This window comes from Alligator mississippiensis, chromosome 8, assembly GCF_030867095.1.
Source record: "Alligator mississippiensis isolate rAllMis1 chromosome 8, rAllMis1, whole genome shotgun sequence".
NCBI classification, from domain to species: Eukaryota; Metazoa; Chordata; order Crocodylia; family Alligatoridae; genus Alligator; species Alligator mississippiensis.
The window spans coordinates 4,094,669-4,122,078 of record NC_081831.1 but is presented as its reverse complement, the minus strand read 5'-3'; the positions used below and the strand labels follow the sequence as shown (position 1 = coordinate 4,122,078).

General features: G+C 43.7%; 1 protein-coding gene and 1 long non-coding RNA gene across 3 annotated transcripts in view; one reads left to right on the top strand and one right to left on the bottom strand.

The window, feature by feature from the left end:
* Positions 1 to 915: 915 nt before the first annotated feature.
* On the bottom strand, positions 916 to 14,544 carry LOC109284831 (uncharacterized). The gene is made up of 2 exons (XR_009463782.1): positions 14,457 to 14,544; positions 916 to 11,390 (listed from the first exon to the last, which is right to left on the bottom strand). It is a non-coding gene; the product is annotated as an uncharacterized LOC109284831 (long non-coding RNA).
* Positions 14,354 to 27,410, top strand: part of MAP2K6 (mitogen-activated protein kinase kinase 6) — a 73,853-nt gene continuing 60,796 nt past the window's right edge. The window contains exon 1 of one of the 2 annotated variants that reach the window (XM_014601811.3): positions 14,354 to 14,443. In XM_014601811.3, the coding sequence (XP_014457297.1) occupies positions 14,428 to 14,443 (16 nt within the window). In that variant the 5' untranslated portion in view covers positions 14,354 to 14,427. Of the gene's footprint in view, positions 15,171 to 27,410 lie in introns of both variants that reach the window. The other variant, XM_019494340.2, reaches the window with a different exon arrangement.

Below are 27,410 nucleotides of genomic sequence, written 5' to 3'. Positions count from 1 at the left end.
CAGTTTATCACAGAGGGAACTTTATTGTACAATGATACAGGAAGACATTTAAAGATCCAAAGTCAAATTTTGAGACTAGATATTCTGTAAAACTGCAGCAACGATAATAATAATACTCCCAAACAAACCTACAACTTTTTTCAATGCTGTTAGAGAGAAATCAATGTTGTTTTGCAGTACAAAATATTGGAGCCATACTTACTTACCCCAAAGCAGTTGGGATTTCATTCCTAGAAATGCAGGGCTGAAGAAAGGCAGTGAACCTTTAGTATACTCCATAAAGACAGACTTTTCTAGAAGCATAAATTAATTGATAACTTGCCTGATGTGGAAATAAATAAATAAATAGCAACTCACTAGAAACCACAATTGTATGGGAGCAATACAATAAAGACATGAGACTTTGCATCTTCCATTCGTTGTCTGGAGAACATCGAAAGTGGAGGCCACTTGCATTTTCCAGGACTGATGAAATGCTTTGTGCAAGCCAATTTGATAACCAATTCCATTGTCATGCCAAAAAAGCTACATTCCTTCCCCAACCTAAATGGGTCGGGCAGCTGTGATGTAATGGTCTTTCTCCATCTTTGGCTACTACGGTCCTTTGCCACACGAGTCATTCTGCTGGAGGAATATGCAATCAGTGTTTCTATCGCATAGTGCAAGGAGGTGCTCCTCTTTGCAATTTTTGCTAAACAAAAGGATGCTTTGGTATTATAATTGGTGGTTATGTGCTCTAAAGTTATGCATAGTAATGCCATGCCTAAGAAATCATGCTACTAAAATTTTAATTTATCACTGTGCTCTTAACAGTGTTGGGTAGGACCTGATGCCAGGTTCTTCTCCCCTATGCTAACACACTTTCTTTTTTCCTTCCCTTTTTAAACTTATTGCTGCACCAGTAAAACATTACAGTCAAGTCCATTTGCTTTTATTTCAATGGAGGATCATTATTAGGAACTGTGGCATGGCAAACAAAAGTATTAAAAACCAAGCATCCCATTGTGCCCTAGTTGTATTTAGGGACAGTATTTACCATGCCCCTGGCATTTCCACAGAACACATACCAGGGTGAATAAAATCACAGTAATATGCTGGCTTTTTTGTTGTTGTTGGGTTTTGTTCAGGTGCAAGTCACTATGGGGTCCAGTACATCATTATGAACAACAGGGCTGGCAAAACAGCCAGTACTAAATTATTTGCTCAACTAGATGTCAGAGGCTTGATTTACAAACCTGAATATAAAGCAAGGTGGATCTTGACATGGAAGCAGAAGTAGTTGCAGAAAGGTAACCCTTTTCATGCAACTTATGCCCTCTTCAATAGGAAACCTGCTCCTTTTGCCACGTAGCACAGATCCTATTGAGTCTGAACTTCTCTGTGGTCCTGAGGGCAGGATTCTCTCTCTCATGCAAAATTCGCATCCATCTCCATTTTCACACAAGACTATCAAGGGGCAGGATTTTTTTGCGTCCCCCGCCCACAAGTTAAAACAGTAAGCAGAAGAGTCCTCAATGAGACTTGGCAAATTTACAGAAGAGAAAGGGCTGAGCTGTCCTGTAATCTTTTATGTGCACATGGTTTCTTCTAAAGTTCAACTACGACAAGCAGAAGCTGTGTGTTCCAGATAAGAGTAGCTGGAGTCTTCTTCCTCTCCCAACATATCCTGCTGTAAAGACTAAGAATTCCCTTTTTTTCCTTTTAGGAACGTCTGACTTCAGTATTGACACACATTAAAAAACACTTCTGTTTTAAACAAACAAACAAAAAAAGCCAGCTCCTACTGTCAAACAAATAAAAGTAACTTCTAAACTACCAAAAGACACTAAGGGGAAATAGGCATGACATTAGCTTTTATTTAACACTACTTATATGAGAATCCCAGAGCATCCCAGATTTTCGGCCTGGTCCTCTAACAAATGTGTTGCATTTTGTTAAGGTGGATTTGACCTAGGCAAATTACTACCGAATGAAGAATCCCATCTGCAGCAGTGGTAGCTATATACTTACTTTATCCAGGGTTAAGTCATTCTACAATATGGAAGCAGTGGAAGAGTCAGGACTGCTAGACCCCAAACTTGACCCAGAAGGGACAGATCCATTTTACAAGTGAGAAAACTGAGGGGAAGGCCCTAAACTAGCAAAATACTACATGCACATACTTAACTACATCTCTTCAGCTAGGCACTTCAAGAGGAACATGTGTTTAAAGTCAAGCAAGTCCCACTGAAGTCATTCATTCACATTTGCACTATATAACACAAGAGTATGCAGTATTATCCCGGCGCTTGGCAAACTTTTAGATTACATTCATAAAGAAAGAATGAAAAAGAAAAAAACAAAACAAAAAAAGACTCCAGTAATTGCTTCCAGATCGTATTACTCTGGCAGCAACATAAACATAATAAAGATTTAATAAACCACTTAACACTCAAGATGTGTTTGGCGTCATAGAAACCCAGTGATAAAGACCATCCCTCCCCTGAAGAGCTCAGACTGGCTTTGCAATGAGCAGAGACTAGAAGTCTCTCTATGCAGGGCTCACTGCAACCTTGAACCCTGCAAACACTTGTCACTCGCAACAATTATGGTTTAGGACAATGCCAAAAGTATATTGCTTATGGCTTCACTGTAACTGTTCAGAGCGTCTAGAAGACAGACACTCTAGACCACGTATCCTGGGAAATCCAGCAGAAGCAATACATTTAAAATATTTCTCTTAATTTATTTCTAACTAGATCTCATCTTGCAGGGATCACTGAGAGAGAGAAAGGGGTTAGAATGGGAATGCTTTCCAAAAATTAGTCCTTGGAGTTTATTTCATGCATAGGGGCAATCTGGAAAGAGAGGCTCCCATTGGTGAAAGAGAGACCGGAGAGGCACAACTGGAAGGTGAGGGGTAAAAATAGTGTAAGGGCAATGATACAGTTGGGGAAAAAAAGCCCCCAACCCCACCCATGACCAAGAACAAATCAAACACACTGCTAAACCAGCTTGACAGCTGGAAATAAGCATAAGCCAATCAGAAAGCTGCTTCTCAGGAATGATAGCAGAGGCTGGTGACACTATGGTACCAACATCCATCAGTAAAGAGGCTGCAAATCCATCTTGTCATTAATAGCAAGCAAATTATTGCTACAGAACGGTGTCACAGGATTGCTGTCTTTCCTGCATTAGAGAGAAACATCTCTCTGATTTGCCTTCATCTCTGTAGCAGGAGACAAACACACTTAAATGATATGCTGCTCAATTGATGTTGTCTTAATGAAAACAAAACGCGCTCTTATCTTAAAAGGACCCTGAAGGGAATAATTTATAAACTCTCACCTGGGTCTGTTTTGCAAGAATCCCAACAATCAGCTCGGGTTTCATAATGCCAGGGGGAAGGTGGCAATGTTTGTACCCAAAGAGTAATTATTATTTGTGTCACTGAGCATCCTTACATTTGGAGGAGTTTAAATTAAAGACAGGATTAATTTCAAGGCTCAGCTTTCAGCCCAAATCAGTCTTTATTTCCTTTCCAAGGATGATGTTAACCCCACAGCATCAGATACTCACGTGATGTCAGAAAGTACTGCAGATCTTAATCCACAAAGGCATTTAGGCTAACAAGGTCTGCCGAGATGACCCTAGTTTCAGTGACGAATTTAAAGCCCTATACGCCACAAAAGGTAACTGCTAGTTTAAGAACATTTGTTTAGTCCAGTTTTGACACAACTCCTGTCAGCTGTGCCAGACTGAAAATAATCAGTGAAACACCCTGCTTGCTAAATGGAAAGCAACATATTAGGGCTGCAGCTCACCTCTGCCAAATACCCTCAAGCCTATACCTTTCTAAGAGCTCTGAAATTATCCGTCACTCCAAAAGAATCTGGAAGAGGCCAACAGATCTTTGCAGGTCACGAAAACCCAGATCAAGCCCCTGAAAAGGCTGTGGCTGCAAGAGCCAAGGACAGAGAGCACAAGTCCAGCCAAATGTGCGCTGCTCACGGCTGGAAAAAGACCGAGGGACAAGTTGAGCAAGAATGAAAGACTTAAATCCCAAACTACTTAATCAAATAAAAGCAGAGAACTCATAGTTCTATAGAAGCAATACCAAGAGATATGTAAACTGAAAATGAGAGAGACAGAGAGGTATTATAACAGCTGCACCATAAACACAGAGAAATCCATGTAAACAGTTGGAGAAGGAAAAAAAAGTGAGCACGTGCTAGCTTTGAACTTTGGAATCTCCCACACGACAGCACTGTGCTGTGCCGCGAGCGTGACGCCTGCACAGCACGCAAGAAAGATGTGAGATTGGGATGAAAGCCTCGCATTCATAGGAACGGTGACTTGGGTGCACCTCCCATACCTACACGTTTTTTGTTGTTGCTGCATTTTAAGCAGACTAGATTTTCAGTTAAAAAGACTGAAGTATCCATCACACTGGCTCTTTCCATCACTTACAAAAAGGATAACTTACCCTCTAAAACACACCACTTAAGAATAAATTCAAGATTTCTAATTTCATGAACTCCTTTGGTTTATTTGCCTGAGCAGCATTTTCCAAACTTTCCAATAAATCCTTTGGGCCTCTTACATCCCGAGGTGACCTTGTGCTCTGTGTCTCTTGGCAAATTAAGATAAAATGGATGTATTCATGCTAGCGGCACAGCCCTTAGTCCACTTGTTTGAGATGAGATGATTGTCTCCTTTAACCCCTCTCCTTACCAAGCACTCAGCTCTTTATTCTTATCAGCCAATTTTTTCCAGCCCTAAATTGTACCATTACCTAGGTTACTCAAGTTGTGAATGGGCTTCCTTTACTGGGCTTCTGTCACTTTTACAAGCTGCATCTACTTTCAGATTTTATAGGTCATTTTATCCTCTGTAAGAATTCCTTGGCCATCTGCTTAAAAGCCACAAAGAGATTTTTTAGCAGCTCTCCAGTCCCAGATTCACAGGGTTAGTGTAGTTTGTTAGGGCAGGGGGAAAAAGCAAAGAAAATTGAAGCTATCTAAACATTTTCTCATACGATCAAACTACCAGAAGACACTAAGGGGAAATGTGTATTAAATTCTAATGGCTGCTAGAGGAAATGCATAGGAGCAAGACAGACAGAGAGTGGAAACTAAAATGAATTTTAAGATCTGGCTGCTAAGCTCTTATGAACTTCACTTTTTTTGGCTTGCGAAGTGCAAGAGGGCCTGTAGTCCACCATTACCTTCAGTGGAGAACAAAGGAACGTGCGATATCCTTTCTGCCCTGCTCAGAACAGCAAAAGAGCAGATGGGGTTTTTTTCCCCCTCCTATAAGCCACCAATGCTCGGGATTGTTCATTGTCTGTCACCTCCTCTATTGTAAGGCAAGCATCCTGCTCTGTCGCTTGCTCACCCACTTATTGCTGAGGACAGAGCTTGATGGAAAGCCAGAGCAGACGCTCTTGTGGCATCCTTTCCTCCAGATGGTCCATTTGTTTTTAACAAATATTCAACAGTTTCCTCGTCTTCTACCGCAGCGAACACCTCTTTGTCCAACCTTTGCCCCCCACTGCACAAGCACTGCTATTTTTGTGTGTGTTTACTACACACTTCCATCAGCAGAGCTGGGTCAGGGGCATTATTTATTTCGCAAATGCTCTAGTTGTACAATAGAGGCAGACAAAAAGAAGGTAAGGAGGTAAAAGTGCGGTACATCTATAAAACACGTCAAGAGCACCTTAGCTAAGCATCACCAGTGACCTGCAGAAGAATGCTTTGTATTCAAAATCTTGTCTGAATCTATCCCAGCTATGCAGGTGGTTCAATAAAAGGATTTCATCCACAAAAATCCATGCCTCAAGTATCTTACCTATTCAATAGTCTTAAGGGAAGGGGAGCGAGAGAGAGAAGTGGCTGCTCATGTCATACTGCTCTTTCGCTAGATGGGTGATGAGAGGGCTGTGACTCAGTACAACCCAGGCCATCACAGCCGTAGCAGCAGAAATCTTTTATGTAGATCCAGACGACCTGTATTTTTACCAGGAGAATTCATTTTGCTCAGTGTGGGGGCTCAAATTCACTCTACTGGGAGAAGAGCAACTCCCACGAGGAGTTCTTTACAGGTCTAACATGTCGCTATGCTTATACTGATATTTCTAGTCTGGAAGTGGCCTGTGAAAGTAGTAAGTAGAGTGCCCACCTTAAGGAAAACAAAGCTGAATTTAGCTACCTCCTCATGACAAAAATGTTAAAAAAAAAAAGAAGGAATAGAAAGACCTGTCCCTAGGAAGCAATTATTAGGTGGACGGCATAGCCCAACAGTGGCCAATCCTCAGCACGTAGGCCACAAGTGGCATAGCTAATTGGTGCAGCTGGCACAGGAGCCTAAGGCACTAAGTTAAAGGGGTACCAATGACAGGATTTGGGGCAACACTCAAGGAGGGGATAGGGTTGGGGTCCTGGCTTGATGGATTAGCTTCACAGAAATGGTGGGAGTAGATGATGCCAAACCCAGGGTTGCCACACCCTTTCTGCACCACTTAGTAAAATAACAGGTGGCTTTTTCCTCTGATAAGCTCCCAAAGTTCAGGTTTGGTCAAGATCTGTCACCTCTACTGTACAGCAAGCATACTGGCAACAGTGCCACTCCCATCTCCTACTTTGGACTTAATTTATGACAAGCTTGCCAAAAAATTGTTGGCCACCATTGGCATAGCCTATCAGAATGACGCTTTTACCGTTTCCTTTCAATCGGCGTGGAAACTGCTAATGATGCTGACAGTTCAACATAGCATCGTTAATAGCACAAAGTGAAGGAGCAGTGCACACCTCAAAGCTATTGTTTCAGGCTCTCTGCAGACTTTGGCAGAGGTCACTGGATCGGGTAATGTTGACATGATTCCTTCACAGCAGTAAGAGACTTTAAAAGGAATGAAATAAAAAGCAGAGACTGTAGGGAGCAGTTAAATGGCCTTGCTATGTGTGCCCCTTACTGAGGAATCTTTCACACTTTGATAACTGCTGTGTTTGTAAAAGAATCACTTGTAAGGAAAAAAAAACACCCCTCTTTTGTTTGCAGTCTTTAAGGTCCAACTTGAAACTCAAACACAGTGGTTTTATATGCTAGAATATGTTATGTTTGTACCTCTCCCCTTCTTACGTAGTTTTAATTTCTAGGAAAAAGTGTGATGATGGCGGGAAGTGCTATGTGTCAGTAACAATGCAAAATGGAAATTAAAAAAAAACAGAAATAACCCTTGGCCACTTCTTTAAAGGTACTGTTGGCCCTTGTCCCATCTTCCTGCTCCATGGAAGTTAGCAAACAGAGTACCTTCACTCAGCTTGACTTCTTCATTTCCAATGTCTATTGTTTTTGGAAGAATCCACATCCTAGGCATCATGACCCTTGTTCTCCCTGCATATAGCTGTCATCCAAAATCCACACTGGCTTTAAATAGTCTTTTTACAGTGCTAGCAGTTAAGGCTGCTCTTTACACTACAAGACATTCCCTTTATACCTGATCACGCATCTCTCACTCATACCCGTGTTCCAGATACCAAGCCTGCTTCCCTTCTCTGCATCATAATAAAAAAGCCACACTTACAACTTTGGGCATTAAATGCTAAAAATGTCCAAGAACATCAAAACATTTTATAATGATTAGTTAAAAAAAAAATAAAGTCTGACCATCACTTCAAGGGGTAAACTAGGGAAATACTATCCTCCCCATTTAGATACCGAAACTAACACAGGTGAAGTGGCTTATGCAAAAAAACACATGAAAAAAGGGGAATAATTCAACAAAACGGTGCTTGTTTCCATTTTTATACAGAACTCAGATTTCTGGAAACAATCAATCATCCTTGGCCTGCATATTATTTCACAAGCAATTGTTAGCAAATCTTCAAGACCGAAGATTCCTGCTGTGTCTTTGACTGGACAAACAGGTCATATGGTCTGCAATTGCGTGATCAGGTTGATCTAAAGAACCAAAACAAATCAAGTTGCCAAAATACACACTCCAGTTTATAAAATCTGATGATCTGTTTTAAGGCAATATTGCTGAAAATTTTGCAATTTCAGCAAAACACTCCTTCCAGCAAGCACGTTTATTAGAGTAACTGCGGAAAGCAATCTGAAGGCAAAAAACAAAACTGTCAAAACACACGGGGCTAGAATAGAAACATTCATGGTGTTTCTCTGCAGTATTTACCCACAAAATCTATAGCAAAACCAGAAGTTGAAAGCAGATCTCCTGACTCAGTCCTATGTGTTAACCACAAACTCAACGTTTCTCTCATTTTCTTGGGCCTTCTTTCCTTCCATGCTCCCCTACAACCCATTTTAATTTTCAGTTTCCATCGTTCATCTCCAGCATTAACGTGACTTTTTTTTCATGTGCTTTACAAACAATAATCTTGATCACAAGACTTAACTATATGCTACATTTAAACAAAAATACCTCCATGTTCCCTACATTGGTTGTGCCAATGACATATGCTTACCTGCAGTTTTGGTACAGGACTGGATGGAAAGAGCTCTACATTTCCCACAACCAGCGTAGGCAACAATGATGCATGCTTACCTGAAGTTTCAGCAGAGGACTGGATAGCAAGAGCTCTACATTTCCCTTGGAGATGTTGGGAAGTTGCTTGCTATCTTCATGCTTCGGGGTCCAGATGGGCAGAAGCTCTTAGATAACCAGCTGAAGAAGAATTAGGGTGATGGATGGTGGTGAAGACAAGTATTAATGGAAAAGATGCCAGGAGCATTTACCTTAATTGGACCACCTTGAAAAACTATCAAGGCATGAAACATATACATTTCAACAGAATAAGATTGTTTCTATATTCTGTTGGCATCTTTCCATCAACATATGCAATGCACCACCTCTTGTGCACAAGCAGAATGCATTCATAATCCTGTAATGAAGAGACAACTCCACTTTACGTAGAAAAGATATATTAGATCAATAAGGGTACGTCTGCACTAGGTCAGACAGTGCTGCTCCGAAAATTGCCCATTTGCTTGCGCTGCATTGCATGCTGCGTTCCAAAAAAGAGATCGTATTGCTGCCATTAGAGTGGAACTTGGCTCAACCTTAGACCTCCAAGTCTGAGGCCCTGGGCATAAGCCATAAACTTTACTGACAGGTATGGAGCAGGGGTGAATGGGCAGGAAGGTATTTTCAGTGCTGTGCTCTAGCTCTGTCCAATGCCACGTAGACATGCCCACCTTAGCCCTCTCAATCTGGCATGATAGACAAATGAGACTCCAAAAGGGACTCCAAAAGCGAAAATGGGCAAACCAAAAACTACAGCCCCAGCCCCAAAATGTGATCACTAACATTTAACAGAAGTTTAAAAGCAGACTGGAACAGACGAGGAGAAAAATACCAACACATCATAGACCTTCAAACCAGCTAAGGCTGCCCAACTCTGCCAAGCAAGGCTAAAGGACTGTGCATGCCACTATTTATCTTAAGGACTGTGCATACCACTATTTAGCTTATGGGCTATTGTAACTGCCGTTCATGATGTGGTAATTAAGGGTCTGTCAGCCTTTCCATAATAAACCCCTCATTTCAAGGAGGTATTGCTTGGTTAATAAAGACATGCTCTACACTGAAATCTGGCAATATAATGGCATATTTTCAGCCATTTTTCCCCCCCAAACACTCTGAACATTATGAAGTTATAAAAGTATACACCTAATTGAGGGTTACTGTATCCTTTTTATTTTTGCCTTTATAACTAAAAATGGCATAAAAAACTTTTGCCAAGTGCCTACTGTATAATATGATCTAAATCACTGGAGGCACATTTGAGAAAGTCTGAGGTTGTGGTACAGAAGTTTGCTATAATATATATTTTCCAATGCATTGGAGAAAACCAGATTCGAGTGACAACTAGTAGCACTGCTCATAATTACAGATATATGTTCTTTATGAACTACTTCCACAGAAGTCTTAGACCTCAAGGTATCACTATTTTGCTGGAGTACACAGAAGTTCCACCACAGTTTTCACTGCAAGTCGAGAATATGCACTTGGCCCCCAAATCTTCATGACATGAACTATTTATTTAAATTCTTCTACAACAGAGAAAAGCAGAAAATTTATAAAATAATTTACAAATCCATTACCTGCAAACGTTTGAATATGGGGCTTTTTATTTAATTTTTTTTAATGCTTCACATAAAGGCTACTTTAACTGTAATGTGCTCAGATTTGGTGTTCCTGACCCCAAAATACCACCCCCATCCTTCCTTGTATTACCATGCACCCATCACTGGTTGGCTTGACTACATAGCATTTTAGCTACTCCCCTTCATGGGCCTTGGGTGCAACTCCTCCATTTGGGACAGGATTTTCTGTTACTCGTCTGGTGCATCTTAAGCTGCTTCTTCCATTTCAGACTCTGGATAAACCTTGATCTTCCTAGAACAACAAAAAAATAAGACTTCAGATTGAGCATTAATGATTTCTATATTGGAAAGCCTAGACACTCTAATCAATTGACCAAGACCCCAGTAAGCAAAGATGCCATTCAAAGCAGAGCAAAAGACTTGTTCCTGCTTCAAACAAACTTGCAAACTTAAAGGAAAATGAGAACAGATCTGAGCCCATCTCATTTATTTGGCAGTGTACCCATACTGTCTCCTAGATCACACACGGCTCACACGCAGAGACCTGTTAATTGTGGACCAAATCCATCGTACCACGTTACACCAGGGAAGATGTACATCCATCTGTGGGACTCTGTAAAGACATTTATGCAATGGATCATTGGGGTGGACAAGGCAAGGCACAACCTGAACGATCAAGTTTCTAACTTGAAGAACATCAAATAAGATATGCTTCCCCAAGGCTGATATCTGCTAAAGAAAGGTTACTTGAGGCATTGTGGGGGGACGGGTAGTCCATACCAGAGCAACTTTGCCTGTATAGTTATACCACCACAGCACCCTAGCAAAAATGCCATGTAAGGCAACCACAGGCATTTTTCCATTGCAATATTTTCTCTCGAGAAGCGTCATTTCCCAGAACATGAACTCTGCTAGAAAAAGGCTCCTTTTGGCCACATAAATTGTGCTTCCATGAGGAACTGGCAACAAGACTATGCTGGATAAGGCTATGATTCTCCCCCCAGCTAAACTGGCAGAATATTTTTTTTGATATTGAGATATATATAGTATATAACAGTACATTAACAGTTTACTCAACTCACTAAAAGGACAGCTTGATGCATGTTAATCAAATGGGAAGGGCTGAGACATACCTGCATTCAGTGCAAGTTTCAGAGCACTGTCCTAACTGTAGGCTCACCTGATCGACTGGAACAGCTCCACAGCAGCTGCTGAAGCGTGTGTGATCTTATTCAACAGAAGAAGCAGCCTTCCAAAAACATTGAACCCAGCCAGAGATGCTCCCCAAACAAGAACAAAAGCAAAATAATCCAATAAGTGACAATAAGCAAAAATGGACGTTTTCCTACCTGTTCATTTGGGGTCCTTTTCCTCTCGCAATGCTTTAACTAAGGGCTTGTCTTGAGGAGAACACGAGATGAAGGTATAAACTCAGGTGTTATCCTCACCTCTGAATTAAGTGGTGCTTTAAAACTTGCAGCTCACTGTTTAGCAGCAGCACCAGCATCACCGTCCCCCAGCCAGGTTAGCCTGAAAGGAGTTGATCAAGTTATCTGCTAGAGTTAACAAGTTAGCTGCTATGAAATCCACCTTAACTTGTGTGGACTGCCAGGTGCTGGGACAGAAACCCTGCTGTTGATACCACATTTGTTTTATCCTCCATCCCCAGATCAGGCAAGCTATATGCTTCAACTTAGACACCAGTGGTCCACTGGATGTCAAACTAACCAGGCAAGTGAACGCAGGCTCTGGTCTCCGCTCCGTCGCTCAAAATAAGATGAGATGCAGGCAGAAAACATGCACCCGATTCTGCCTTATTTTGTCCAGCCAGAAATTTTATGTCATATAGTAATAATAATAATAAACAAGTACTTTTGTTACCTAATGCCTCCCTGGCATTACATGCTAATCTTCACAAATAACAGTCCTACAGAGCTACTGTTACATTGTTGGAAAGTGCAAAATATGCACGATCATTTTGATTAGGAAAATAAGCAGAGAACATCTTTACTAGTTGCCAAACGGCACCGTATAAGGATAAACAGGAAGCCAGACTCAGTCTCTCTACAGATTGTAACCAGTAAATAAGCTGCCAATGAGACTTCAAACACCTCCACAAAAATATTAATTAAAGGAAAGAAAGGCACAGTTTTTCAGTGAGGCAGCCCCTTTCCAAGATAAGGTTCTCCAAGCAGGGCAGCACATATTGTGCATGGAAATGGGGCAGGGAAGAAGTCAGGGAATAAAGAAAACAGGCACACTTATTTTTTGTATGCCTTAATCATGACATAACAGGTGGGTGCGCTCCCGAACAGGAAAGGAAAGGGTCTGGCTGCTGCAGGTGCCCCTTCTGCATGAAAAGGCCAGCTTTCATTTCATTTCTCTTCATTGCCCGCGTCCCCCTTTACTTGTTGTCATTTCTTTTTATATGGGGCAGATTGCTCAGCAGATCCCCAGCCTGCTCTTCCCTCCACGTCTCCAGAGCAAGGAAGGTTGAACCTCGCACACCCAACCGTGCAGGGCCAGGTGCTTTCTCCTGCACCCACTGAGCCAGCCCTCAGCGCCTCCATCCCAGCCTTGCAACCTCCTTGTGCAAACCGAGGGGAAGGAGTGTGCGTGGGGGGCACCAGAGCCCTGCAAACCTGGGGATGAGATGACTGGGGGGCAAGAGGACAAGGGGCAGGAAGAAGACAGGGGGCAAAAGGACATGGGGCAAGAAGGGGAAAAGAAGAGGACAAAAGGACAGGGGGCAAGAAGAGGACATGGGGCAAGAAGGGGAAAAGAAGAGGACAGGGGGCAGGAAGAAGACAAGAGGACAGGGGGCAGGAAGAAGACAAGAGGACAGGGGGCAAAAGGACATGGGGCAAGAAAGGGAAAAGAAGAAGACAAGAGGACAGGGGGCAGGAAGGGGACAGGGGGCAAAAGGACATGGGGCAAGAAGGGGAAAAGAAGAGGACAAAAGGACAGGGGGCAAGAAAGGGAAAAGAAGAAGACAAGAGGACAGGGGGCAGGAAGGGGACAGGGGGCAAAAGGACATGGGGCAAGAAGGGGAAAAGAAGAGGACAAAAGGACAGGGGGCAAGAAGAGGACATGGGGCAAGAAGGGGAAAAGAAGAGGACAGGGCAGGAAGAGGACAAGAGGACAGGGGGCAGGAAGAAGACAAGAGGACAGGGGGCAAAAGGACATGGGGCAAGAAAGGGAAAAGAAGAAGACAAGAGGACAGGGGGCAGGAAGGGGACAGGGGGCAAAAGGACATGGGGCAAGAAGGGGAAAAGAAGAGGACAAAAGGACAGGGGGCAAGAAAGGGAAAAGAAGAAGACAAGAGGACAGGGGGCAAAAGGACATGGGGCAAGAAGGGGAAAAGAAGAGGACAAAAGGACAGGGGGCAAGAAGAGGACATGGGGCAAGAAGGGGAAAAGAAGAGGACGGGGCAGGAAGAGGACAAGAGGACAGGGGGCAGGAAGAGGACAAGAGGACAGGGGGCAAAAGGACATGGGGCAAGAAAGGGAAAAGAAGAAGACAAGAGGACAGGGGGCAGGAAGGGGACAGGGGGCAAAAGGACATGGGGCAAGAAGGGGAAAAGAAGAGGACAAGGGGACAGGGGGCAAAAGGACATGGGGCAGGAAGGGGAAAAGAGGACAGGGGACAAAAGGACATGGGGATAAGTAGGCAAGAAGACCGGGGGAAGAAGGGAAGCAGAGGACACGAAGGGGATCAGGGGACTGGGGGCACCCGGGGGCAAGCAGGCTGGGGCGCAGGCAGCCGCCGCCGAGCCCCGCGGCGCACGGCACTACCCGGCACCGCGCTGCACTACACTACCCAGCGGGCACCGCGCGGCGGGAGGAAGCACGTCTGCGCACTGGGCTACTCCGAGCCAAGTTTGGAGCTGCGAGCTGCCAGCCCTGGCCCATCATGTAGGTGCAGCACAGCCTGTGCCATTGGGGAAGGGAAGGAAAAAAAAAAAAAAAAAAAAAAAAAAAAAAAGAAAGAGACTGAGCCCACTTTGCAAGCTGTCCCGCAAGGTGTGCAATTGCCTGGGCCTCCCCGCTGCAGCCCCGGCTGCACCTCCGCCTGCACGAAGACTGAGCGCCTGCAGTTTGCATCTTGGCTGCAAAAAAAAAAAAAAAAAGCAAAAAAAAACTAGCTCCAGAAGAGAGGCAAGGCAAAGTCTTTTGTGCTGCCCCTCCCCCAGCCAAGCCAAGGGAGGGGGAGCAAAAAAAAAAAAAAAAAAGAAAGAAAAAAAACCAACCAACCAACCAAAAAAAAAAAAAAACCAACCAAAAAAAAAAAACCAAACAAAAACCAAAAACCCAAACCATGTCTCAGGCGAGAGGTAAGGCTCCTACTTCGGTCGCTTTGCAAAATATGCAAGCAGGCGTGCATGCAGCCTCTGGTGCACGCATGCAATTTTCGGGATGCAATTGCATGGTGAAGTTTGAGGCTTTCAATTGCTCTCAGTTGCATTTCCTGTTTAGTATATGTGCCTTTTTTTTTCTCCTCTCCTCTCTCTCTCTGTCTCTGTCTCTCTGTCTCCTGCAGACACACTCGCACACAGTTCCTGTAAGGCAGGGCTTGCAGTTCAGCTGTGCATTGACGTTATTTGCATTCTTCTGCTGGGATTACCGAGCTCTTTCTTTTTTGCCTTTTGCACAGTCAGGGCAGATAAAGGGTGTCGAAGAGCATATGCATGCAAGGGGGAGGGGAGGGAATTATTTGCAGAATAGGCACAAATGCATCTCGGCTTCGGGTGGCTTCTCCTTGTGCAGAAGCAAAAGCTAAAACTTTTTAACAAAAGTCCATGCAAAAAAAAAAGAAAGAAAGAAAGGATGCAAGATGAAACTGCAGTGGAGTTGCTAGGAATTAAATATATACCTATGTTTCCATGGGAAAGTATTGTTTTGGTGCCAGTACTGAGATCATTTTCCACCGGTTTCCCACCCCCCCTCCCCTCCGGGTAATATTTGTAACTTTTGCACGGAGGAAGGCGAGTGTGGTTTGTACCAGCACATCGCCCAGAGCAGGAGAGGGAAGGCTTGGCTTTTTAGTTTGCATTGAAAAACGTGGGTTTAATGGCTTTGTGTGTTTGCATGCAGAGGGCTGGGGGGTTGCTAAGCTGGGGGCAGTGATTTATTTTTTAAAAGCATTGTGCAGTGAGAGTGGTGGTTTGGATCTCGGAATATGCACTTTTGCTGCCTTGCGTCCCAAGGAGAAAAGCTGGGAAAGATTGTGTTGTTGTTTTACTTGCAAAATGCTTAAAAAAAAAAAAAATGTTGTGGGAATGCACTGTTCCTTGGAGGAGCAGCCAGAGATGTTTCTGTTCAGAGTTGGTCTAGCTGCTTTTTATGAAAATAGATGCATGCATGTCACGATGACGAGGGTCCTGGAAGCGCGTAGATGCAGCTTTTTTGGAGCCGTCTTCCAAGTTTTGGATTTCATGTTGCAGCTGCTTGTCCTTGGATTTTGCAGCCTTCCTGTAGACCCCGGGGGTTGTAGTCGGGGGGATCATGTTGAGACTGGGCCTTGCATCAGTCACTTAGGAAAGTGCTCCTAAGACTTTCCAACTGGGTTGCAGGACAAACCGCTCTAATCGATACGCTTAAAACTGTGCGCACTGCAAGGACATGGGGAAAGGGCAAGCTGATCGTCCTTTAATGGAGCGGCTTCCCAATCCTACTCCCTTACAAACGACAGGGGGGAAAAAGAAATATGGGCAACAGAAATAAGAGTTGTCTATTTATTGCAGTCGTCTTGTCCAGCCAAGTGGAAATTGTAAAAGTTTCCAATAGAAAGAGCCAAAATAGTTTGATAGAGCGGACTGTGAAAGAGGATGCCCCACAGGATGGACCTTCCACCAGGCTGATCTTCAGCTCTGCAGGGAGGGCTGGGAGGAGGGTGCGTGTGGTTACAGGGGAGGAGTCATTCCTGACATTCCCAGAAAGTTATGGAGATGGAAAAAAATGATCAAGCAGGACCAGATGCCTGGGAAAAAAAAATTAAAAAAAAGAGAGAGACCTCTGTGCTAGATTAGGATCGCCTAGCAAAGGGAAAGCAGCCCATCATTTTTGCTTTCAACCTAGTTCTTTGCCAGTCACAGCAGTGGTATCACTTCTCCATACCTTGGTAGCATTCATGGCACCATTTGGGTGAAGGGGCTCCTTCCCGGGGCCTCTCTTTCCTCCACCCCACCCGTGCTCCGCTGCATAATATCATGGGGCCTTTAAGCGTAGATTCCTTGCAAGAATATTTTAAATGAGCACATCTCAAATCTGAAAATAGTTATATTTAAAGTTGTCTGATTCTTCAGAATGAATGACAGGGGTAATGCAACCCCCACCAGATTTCACATAGCATACAAGAAGTTATCCAGTAAGACTTCAGAGAAGAGCCTGCCGCACAGATCTGGAATCCCCCTTCGAGTCATTTCTGGCCATTTGTTCTGAGAAGTTGACAGATGCCATTTGATTTGCTTACGGTGCCTCTCTTAATGGAGACGACACACTGTAACAGGGATTATTCAGGGGACCGATATGAACAGAAGAACCCAAAACAAGAAAAATAAATCTGGTTTTAAATGAAAAGATCAGTACTTCTAGAGACTGCAGATTTGTACATAAGTGGAAATAAAATACCTCTGTTCCTTCAAAACTGCATAGGCAGGACAACCGCCGCAACTCTATTCTTGGTTGGGCTCATGTCGTTTATTGAAAAGTACAATAACAGTTTTAGCCAGGTTTTGTTCCCCAAAATAAATGGTGGTGGATGTTTGCAAACCATCACTTGGGAGCCTTGCAGCCAGAGTCTGAACGCCACTGCCGGCATGCAAAGACTTTGCGGCACATGAGGAAGAGCAGGATTCTCGCGCCTCAAACATTTGCTTATTTCCATTAGTTACTTAGGAGACTATAACTAGGTTGAAAGCAAAAAACAAAATAAACAAAAAAAAAAAATCCATCAAAAAAAGTGAAGCAAAGAAAGTTATACTGACCAGGGCAGCATATGACATAATAGTTTATAATCCAGCTATCACTTCAGTGCCTCCACGGTTAATATCACGGTAATGAATGCAAAATACTCCCGCATATTACCAAGTTTTGAGGACTATGTAGAAGCAAAAGAATTTGAATTAGTGCTTCACTCTGTTATACTTAGCTGTCATGACTAATAGGATAGCATGGGAGAAAAGGAAATCCCATGTTACATAGATTACTAGCTAAACCCTTGCAAATCAGGAGCTATAAGTTTGCATCAGTCTTACAGCTTGGGTATGTCCAACGCTCTTCCCAGTTCATAAGTTAGCATTTCTTTTCTTTCTCTCTTTTTTTTTTTTTAATAAAAAGTCAAAATAATATCTTGTAGACACTTTAGGGTTTCTTCATACAGTATCATTACCATACCAACCATATAGTATGGCACCATACCATACCAACTGTGTGAGATCAGATAAGTAAATAGCAATATTTAGGTATGTCTTTAAATCCTATTTCTAGTGTTCTTCAGAATATAGTGTATTTTTGTTTTGCTCAATTAAAAAAAAATTGATGCTGATAACAAGAGAAGTTAGTCACACGTGAGCTGTTATCGCATGTCACACGTGAGCCTTTATCGTATGTACTTCTGGACTCTGATCAAAGTCACCACCGGTATTCAGAAGGCTCTGTTATATTTCTATAACCATCCTCGTTAGTTTTTTCAGCTGTAAATATTGACTGAACAGATGCAAAATGAAAACAGCAACTTGTTTCTCATTTCGGTACATGGCACCCCTATAGGTTTTGGCTGGTATAAAATTAATCTCTTCTAAGCATTGTCTAGATTCAAGCTATTTATGCAATATCTAGTTTGCCTGCTCAGCGCTACTTCAGAAATTCTTGCCTTTATCGCACTCCCATTATGTAGTCTCTGGCTCGGCAAGAATTTGCAAAGGCAGGGTACAGGAAAGCTTGGTGCAGTCAATGAAGCGTTAGTCCAGCAACATTTGCTTAGCTAGCCAAACGCTGCCAACTTGAAGATATTCACAGGAATCCTCCTCTTTCAGTGCAGTTTTCCTTCATTGCATCATAGAAAAGTAGGGCCGGAAGGGATCTCCAGAGGTTATCACTTAATCCAGCCTCTCCTTCCTGAGGCAGGATCATCCCTATTCAACCCATCCTATCCAAATCCCTTGTCTAACCTAGTAGACAAACTGCAGTTCGCTCGGACACGGCAAGACATAATACCTGAACTTGCCATAGGTAAAGCAGGGGCACCACAATGGCCAATATACTGCTCCTGCAAAGGATGCTAAAATACACTAAAAAATAAAAAAATAAAAATCCCAACTAGAGAGCCATGCCCCCTGCTACAGAGGTGGGCAAGGACCCCAATGTCCATACCCATCTGGCCATAAAATTCCTTCCCGAACCCAAATGTGGCAACTGCTCCAGCACAAGCCACCTGCTTGAGGCCGTGCAACGAGTCTCCCCGGGGGCAGCGGCACGCCACGGACCCGGCACTACCATACCCAGCGGACTCCGCGTGGCTTGTAGGTCTGACCCTGAACTGAAGGGCAAGACCTGATAGCTGGGAATCTGCAGGTTTAAGTCCCAGTAGGAGCACTGGCACACCCCAGCCTTGGCTGCAGCAAACACAGTGCTATTGAGGAAGGTTAAAAAAAAAGAAACAACCCTGCTATAGCAGCAGGGAGGGGAAAAAATTCCTTCCCAGCACCATGTGGCAATAATTAAAGCCCAGCAGCCTGGGAAATAACCATAGGAGAGTATTGGCATAACTACTCTTGGACCATCCTTGACCAGTGCTTAACCTGGCACTTCTTGACCCCCTCCAGCGATGGAGATTCCCCAGCTCCCCTTGGTGTCTGTTCTGCTGCCTCGCTTCTAGCAGCGAAGAAGTGTTTCCTGATACCCAAACCGAACCTGCTTTGCTGCAACTTTGAGACCTTGGTCTGCATCCTGCTCTGTGCAGGGAGCGAGAAAATGTTCAGTTTTAAAGGGACAGTATCCAGTCCTCTCAGTCCTGTCCTTGGAAGAGAGCAATTTCTGATTATGTTGATTTTTCTAATTCAGAATTGTATCCAGGACTCTGTGTGTGTTAAGGGAGCAGGGTAGGGGATGAATATCTTTTTTAATCACATAAGAGATGCCCCGGATTTCTGCAGACTATCAGAATTAGCCATTTTTGAAAAAACAGAAGGTTAAAGATGCAAACACTGAACTAATCACTTGATGCAACTTGACTGTTTTGCACAGCTGACTAAATGGGAGTGACTGTTATTAAGTTCCCTCTTCCATGCTTTTGTGTTAGTTATAGCAGCACTGTACCTGCTTTTATATAGACCAGCTTTTGACCTTATTGTCAGATCTGCTGTTGTACGAGCCGCTTCGTGAGCCTTGGTCCCACGTAGTTTGGGACTGCAAAGGATGCTGTTGGCATGCCACGTACCAGGGATAAGGAGAGCCTCTGAAGGGCTGCAGCAGGTGCCTCTGCCCTTCTCAGCAGTGGGAAGTTGATTGCCAGCTGGCTTCTGTAGTAGGAATGAGAGTTGGACGCGGAAAGGTTTAATGCATTTTGTCCTTGGGCTGAAGGGTTGTTGGTCATCCACTGCACAGACCTAGCATGGTTAAGCTGGATGAGTTGGTTTTCAGAGTGCTGGTTCTTCAAGTAGGCCAGTCCACATTGGTGGAAGGAAACCAATTTTCATTTTTTAAAGTCATTATAATGTTAATAATAGAACTGATTAGTCAGTGGGAAAGGATTGGTATAATAGCTCTCTTCCTTGGAGGGGGAGATTCTTACATCGCATGAAACCTGCTGCCCTGGGAGAGAGGCAAGAAATGTTCCATGAATCTCTTCCATTCATCCGCGAAATAAATTTAGCCCCTTCCAGGGTGAGAACAAGGAAGCTGTTTAATAGCGCACAGGGGGAAAAAAAAAAAAAAAATTCAGCCACTTAGGACAGGAAGCAAATAATACACCTCCAATTAAAAAAAGCAGGAGGGGAGAATATTTGATTTAGTCAAACTGATTGATGTTAAAAGGGATCTAGGTATCTTGGAAACGACAAGTCACAACTGTGGAGTCACGTTTGTCCAGTTTGTAAGTACTTTGGTGACAAGTGACATCCGAGATAAATGGGGAGGTGCGGGGAAGGAATTTTCCCCCTTTCCTTTACCTTATAGTTTGGCATCACTTTGGGATGAGTCCGTTTCGTCCCTGCTTAAAAAGGTGCATAAAAACAATTGTAAGAATCAGAAGAACGATTAAAGAACTCAAAATACACTATATAAAAAGGAAAAAAAAAAAGTTACAAAGGACAGGAGAGCTCTGCTAAATTAAATTCTTTAACATGCAAGTGGCCAGCAGCTGGGCTGGGCCTCATTTTAGCGCCTCTGTGTCCGTTACCCCATTGAACTAACTGTCTTTGTCCCGTTTCCTGACCCGTTTCCTGTCTCTTCCTCTGTGCGGTACCTGACCGCATACTGCAAACGTGGCATTTCCAGACACTTAATGGGAGGCACAGCTGCTTTTTCCTGATTTCCTTTTGTGCTTCCACAGCCTAGTGCCGTCAGCGCTTGTTTGTGCGAGGACGGGGGTAGCACCTCTTCTTTGCTCCCGTTTTGCAGGGAACGCACACGCACGATACAGGCTTAGAAATTGCTGCAGGCAGCCGGTCAAAAATGATGCCAGCACTTTTGATGGCGGCGGGTAGAAAAAAAATAATTCAGACCGCCCGGAGTGGCAGAGAACATACCCTGTAATTAGCATTGCAGCCTGTTTTCTCCCCCCCTGCTAGCCTCGGCGCTGGATACTGCGATGATCATGCATACTTTTCTAGGCGACTTTGTCTTCAGAGAGCCAGGATTTAAAACCTTAACCATCCGTTCCACTGGGATGATGGGAGTAGTAGGATTATGTAACGTGTTTAGACAGTCTCTGGTGACTGGGTAATGCAAAGGGCTAGACCCTTAATTCCTAAATGTGGCCAGAGCTATAATTCTGGAGGGTTCGTTACCTGCAGACCCGCTTAGCATTTCCTTGGAGGCCAGGCTGGGAACATTTTAAGATTAGCATGATCAGCAAGAGCAATACTAGCAATAAAGCAGATCCAGGAGCCAGCACTTACCCACGGTAGAAATTGTGCCCAACGGTAATAGAGTTTATGCATCATCTCAGTGTTGCATTTAAGGAGGTTTTATCTTCCATCTCCTCCTCCCTACCCAGTCCATATCAACAAGTGTAGCTGAAAGATTTCCTTGACAGATGATCCTAAATGAGCGTGGAAGGGACCCAGGATCTCTCCTTTTGTAGATGGATTTAAATAATCCCTTAAAAACAAACAAACAAACAAAAAAAGAGAGGTTTTGAGTACTTAGCTACAATTTTATCCCACCTGTTCTGGGAAGCATTTATTTTGATGTTCTAAAAATGCTTTTCAGCTATAATTTCTTTGCCCGGTTGTTTCCCTTAGTTCATAGTTGTCCAAAACAGATGGTCAGCAGCCTTCACTAAAACCCCAGCAAATTACACTCTTGCTGTCACATCTCGTATTTGCGGCTAACGGAAAGTACAGGAAAGGAAGAAGAGGTTCCTAACGGTGCCAATGTCATCAGTCTGGTATCCCTGTACTGTAGCAAAGCAAGGGATTGAGTTTGCATATAAGTATGGTGTGAAAACCTGTGCGGGTAGAAGCGATGGAAGTGGCAGCATTTTGGGGGCCTGTTCAAATTCAAGGTAGAGAGTGCATAAAAAAGGTGTCGAAGTTATTTATCCCAGAGGCCTCGGTGGAAAGACGGGCACTTCATATTCAACGACTACAAAGAGCTCTTCTGAGGAGCTTGCAAAGTGGCGTGTGAACAGACGGAGGGAACTGCAACCTTGACAAACAAAACTTGATCCAATAGGTTTTTATTCGTAGACCAGATTTCCTAGGCAGAAAATGCACGTCCTCCAAAGTTAGGAAGCGAAGCTCTTTCCAACAGAGCCATGGCGTCACGCTAAACCACCTTTTCCTTCCCCGCGGGGACCGTTTTGCGAGGCAGCTTAACCGGCACGAGACAATAAACGATTTTTGCTTGTAAATATAACGACGAGCGCAGAGGTTGGCTTCACCCGCTGAAGTCCAAGGGTGCTTTCATCTCTAAACTTGCTGGGATAAGGCGAGCAAGAAAACCAAGCGATGGAAACGAGGGTCCAATATATTGCAATGATAGCCAATACCAGCTATGGGAATTTCTATTTTCAACAGTTGCTGAGAATAGGACACTATTTATAATTGCTACATAAGTCGATACTTCAGAGCTGATGCTGCAGGACAGATCTGAATATAAAAATGCAGTTACACGGAAACATCCCCCCACCCTGGATTTTATTTTGAATGACCTTAGAGCATCAGCCTTTGCATCTCTGTTCTTCCACGTGAATTACTAACTGAAATGTTAGTAATTAAGTGCTAAAAAAATTTTTCCCCCCCAACTATTGAAGTTGGTCTAATAAAAGATGAGATTCCCCCAAAGAACCTTGTCCAACTTAAATGTGGAATTTATGCTGTAGATGTATAGCAGATCCACACCAGCCCTCCGACAAGGATCCTTTAACCACACCTGCATTTTTTATTGAAAAAAAAAAAAAAAAAAAAGTCACAGGATCAAAAAAATCACCAAAGGAAAAAAAAAAAAGTGGCCCTCAGAAATACAGGGAGCTTGATAATGGTAGATAGAAATGGAATAGCTATTGAAATAATAATAATAAAAAAAAACCCCTCCTTATGAAGTAGTCTAATATATTTTTGCCCCTCTCCTGACTCGATTTCTCTAAGCTTGGTCAGCTCACTCATTACATGCTTTATGAAAGCTTTAGATTAATCACATTACACTTCCAGGCCGCCCAGCTGCAGAGTCAGTCTCCGCACTCCTCTATGCCCAGGCACGAGCAAATGCAAAGTTTCCACCGTGCCCTTCCTAAACACCTTTTTCATCTTACAAATTCATTCCCCACCCGCCTGCAGTTGTGCAAATAGGATCCAACTCAATGCTGGGCCCTACTGGCTACATTCATCAGGGAGCCCATTAATGTTGTCCAACATAGGACGGAGGCCCCCTTCTTTATTTGCCTTTTATGCCAGCGTTATAGTTAGCATCCCAGCGTCTCACACGATATGCAAATCTCCTTTCAGTCTAATTCAGTAGTAGACACCATCAAGTTTGCCTCCTACCTAGGGTTTCATTGGTTCAGGGTCAAGACTGGGGCCAACAGAACACAAAAACTCCAGATCAAACTAATGCTTTTAACTTAGTCTTGCATATTGAAAGAAATAGGATTTCAATGCCCCGCATACAAGTTCTATCAAAGCAAGAGGCCTAGAAGTCATCCTGATGGGGCAGGGTTTGTGTGTGCCCAAGAAGCATCACAGCAGACCAGTTGCACTTGAGCAGCAGTCAATACCTCCAGTCCTTATCAGAGCAGTGGCTGACGAAGCAGGTTGCACAACTGGCATTATTTCTAAAGAAAGAGCTGGTCTGGACATCGGATCCATTCCTGAACCGAATAGCACAAACCTCTAGCTGATGTGGGAACATGAGAGTGAACACCTCCAGTTAGTGGTATGTTAACCACAACATGCAAAATCCTGAGATGCGCATGCCGCATCTGACTAAGAGGACTGGATTCAACTCGCATGCATTAAAAAAAAAATAAAAAAATATTAAAAAATGAAGTGGCACACATTAAAGTCTCATCCAGTTAGAGCCAGTATAAGCATGCCAGACCCTTGTGAGCAACAAGAGTATTTTATGTGAAAAGAAGTGAATTCCAATAACATGAGCGTGCAAGGTCCCTTCCAATCTATGAGACATCCCCCCAAAAAGGCATAACCCCTCCCCCCCCCAACCCTCTTTTACATGAGCACAGCCCTTCTGCTCTGGCTGTTTCTTTGTATTGGCCGGCAACTCTGGGAATCTCCCATCCTGAAACAAAATCTCAACGTGAAACTAGCACCGTCTGAGCACTGCTCAAAGGCTTTGATTTTATAATCGTGTGACGGTCCTACTTTTCTTTTCTTTTAAAAAAGAAAGAGGGGGCAGGGTTTGAAGGTAATCTCGTCTCCTTTGAAACTGGCAGGAAGCCTGAGGGGCTTCTGAAACCCTGGCGAGGAAGTTTGGCTTCTTAGGCAACTTTATTATTATTATTATTATTATTATTATTATTAAAATCTCCCAGTGTAAATTTTAAGAAAAACCTAGAGTGGCTGCAAGACGTAGGAATCGTTCAAGAGGGATGAAACCTGCAGAAGTAGGGAAAGAGCATCTTGCGCCACGTCAGGAGCTGCTATAGTTAAGCAGCACATGAATTTTGGGAGAATAATCGAAGACGGCTACATCTCACACTATAGTTTAAAGGTGCGGTTCTGCTTCAAGGAAGGTCAGAGCCTCCTTGTTCATACCCATCCCCTTCAGTTACGTAGGTTTATCAGGTCCAGTTCTCATCACCTCTGCAGCCACGGCTTAGATGCTTCATTGCTTGGCCCATGCGGTAGACGGTCCAGTCCGTGCCACTTGTGCAACCCCCCAGTCTCCAACAGTGTCATTTGAGGCATGGTTTGCAAGCAGTGGGTCGGTCTCCCTCCATGCTCTTCCATTTACAAGCTCTGCAGGGACCTTCGGCAGCGAGACGAGTAGGAAAGAACATACTTGTGTTGCCTGATGGGAGACGGCGTTTCCAGGCCCATGCACAGGGAAGGGGGAAAGCAATCAAAACTTGTGGAAGGGGTGATCTCTTTTATTAGACCAACTATATTTGCAAACACATTATTTTATTTATTTGCAAGTTCTCGGGCACTCTCGCCCTTCATCGGGCATAGGAGAGAGCAGAGACTGGAAAAGTTCTCCTAGGTAGAAATGAAAACTCGTATTTCACGGGCTGAAGGTGTGGTAAAGTCTCCCGTTTGGACTAGTTTGTTTCATCCAGGTTGGGCACAGAGAAAGGTTGAACAAGTCTTTTTACCTCGAAGTTGTCTGGTGGCCAGCAGGATGTAAAGTGTATTTCCTTCAGGTTATGGTGTTCCAGATTTCACAGAAGAGTAGCTTTTCTGGGCAGGAATGTTTTGTGTGCAAGGGGGAAAAGGCTCACAGGGAAGTTTACTAGGAAAATTGAACACACTTGATATTTAAGATGTGCAGAGACCATCTTGGAGCCCACAAGCCTGTTTTGCAGATTCACTTCTCATAGCAGAAGCACACTGATCTGGAGCTATATTCCTCAACGCTTCCCCACTTAACCACACCAAGTCAAAGTTTTCAGACTCTGGCATGCCCACAGATTTTTTTCCGCCCCCATTACCTACAAAGTACAGGGTTAGCAGAGTAATGTACTGCTTGAGACTGATATGCAGGGCCCTCCTTTCTTCAACTCACTTCATGCTAGGACTCTCCTCCCAGATCTCAGTAAGATCTGGAATAAAGTAAGGCATAAGATCTGAAAAGAAACATCTCCACGCACATCAAGCCTGCTGCCTACACAGGCACCTTCAAGGAGATCTGGTGTGAGCAGCTATTGCATCTACCAAAAGGGTAGGGACAAGCAAACTTAATCCAAGCAAACTTAATCCACATTACAAAATGATCCTTTGAGAGATTTGTTCTGGGAAGGACTAAAGAATAGACACAGAGTTTGACCTCTTTTGAGGGCCCTCAACAATATGCCCATCACCAGTAAGACAGAGAAAGTCCCATTAAAAGGTCCTGAATTAATTCCAAGAGACCAGCTTTAGGGCACAGCGGGTATGCTAGACAAAGCTACAACACTACCCCACGGAGAGAAGGTCCCGGCCCCATGAAGATGCACAAATAACCCTGGATAATGCCAGGTGAGGAATTGCACCAGAGACCTGGGTACACTAAGGAAATGGGATCCACATCCACATAGACATAGGAAATCTTGGGCTTCTCTCCCAATTCTTAGGCATGCAAGAGATTAAATGCAAAGCCAGCACCTTGCAGGAGGGATGTGGGCACAGCCCTTGGGGTACAGGATCATTTGCTTCAGCTAATACCTACATGGACTAAACAACATAGCACGCTTTCTTCCTTCTAGCATGAATGGAGTTTCACTCGTACTACTGAGCGGTTTGAAACTCAGCCTGTGATTTTGCTCAGGTTTGGTACTTCCCTGCAGGAAGCCAGAAGCTTTCTATTGGGGAAAGACATCGTCTTGTATTAGGAGAGCTCATTTTCTATTCTAAAAAAACAACTGTATTTTGTTTTAGCCACCGAGTATTTATTCTCTGTGTACTTCTGAATACGCTCGCTAGTTTGAAGCACTTGGTAGGAGATCTCTTTTAGGATCAGCATTTTTCTCTTGTAAAAGGTGTTCCCTAAGAGTAGCTTGTTTTAAAGAAAAACCTTTACACCTGGCAGGGAGAGGGCAAACAAGAGAGCATCCTAGGAAATTTTAACCTTAATTTGACAAGTCAGCCAGAGAGAAGGAGTCACCTGTATTGTGACTCCTATGTGAAGGAGTCAACCCTCTCCCCCACCTTTCATAAAAGCATAGAGCTGGGGATTGCTGTTGCAGAGTCAGAGGCTACAATGGGTATACATTTCTTAAGCATATGACTAATGAGGTTGAAATCAGTGGGGATATCATCATGCTTCAAGATAAGCACATATAAGAGTTTGCAGGACAGAGGCTGTCTTACCTTGCTTGGGAATCCGGCTGGATCTGTAGTAGGCACACTTGCTCGCTTTTCTGTTTCTCAGCTACCGTTATCCATTTTTACCACTTATTATTTCCCCCTAAAATACCACTTATTGTTTCCTTTTAAAAAAAAGGGCAATTGATTTATCATCTTTTTTTCACAACCAAAAGTAAAGCACAGGTCTTGCACAGAGAGCTCCAGAGAGAGGGTAGCAAGGATGCAGAGAGAGCCTTGCAGCTTGTGATTGCAAAGGGCCGGCTCTTAACTGAGGGGCTGGGGATTTCTGGGGATGGTGAGATTGGATCCACCTGGCCTGAGGGGGCTGGAGGTGAATGATCTGCAGAGTCTCAAACTAGAGCACCCTGCCATGACAGACTCTTTCCAAGTTGAAAATAAAACTGCTTAACACTGCAAAAAAGGGGGAGAGCTCCCTTTAGTATATACACCTTTGTGGAAGGTAAATCTAGGGGTTTAGTAGGCAATGATTGAAATTCATGCTCATAAATGCTGGTTTCTTTGATTCGGCTGAAGAGGATTTGGCTTCTGGCTGAGATCAGCTAGAATATTACTTGTAGGGGTTTTTCTTGGAGGGCTTGAGAAGATGTCGACCCTG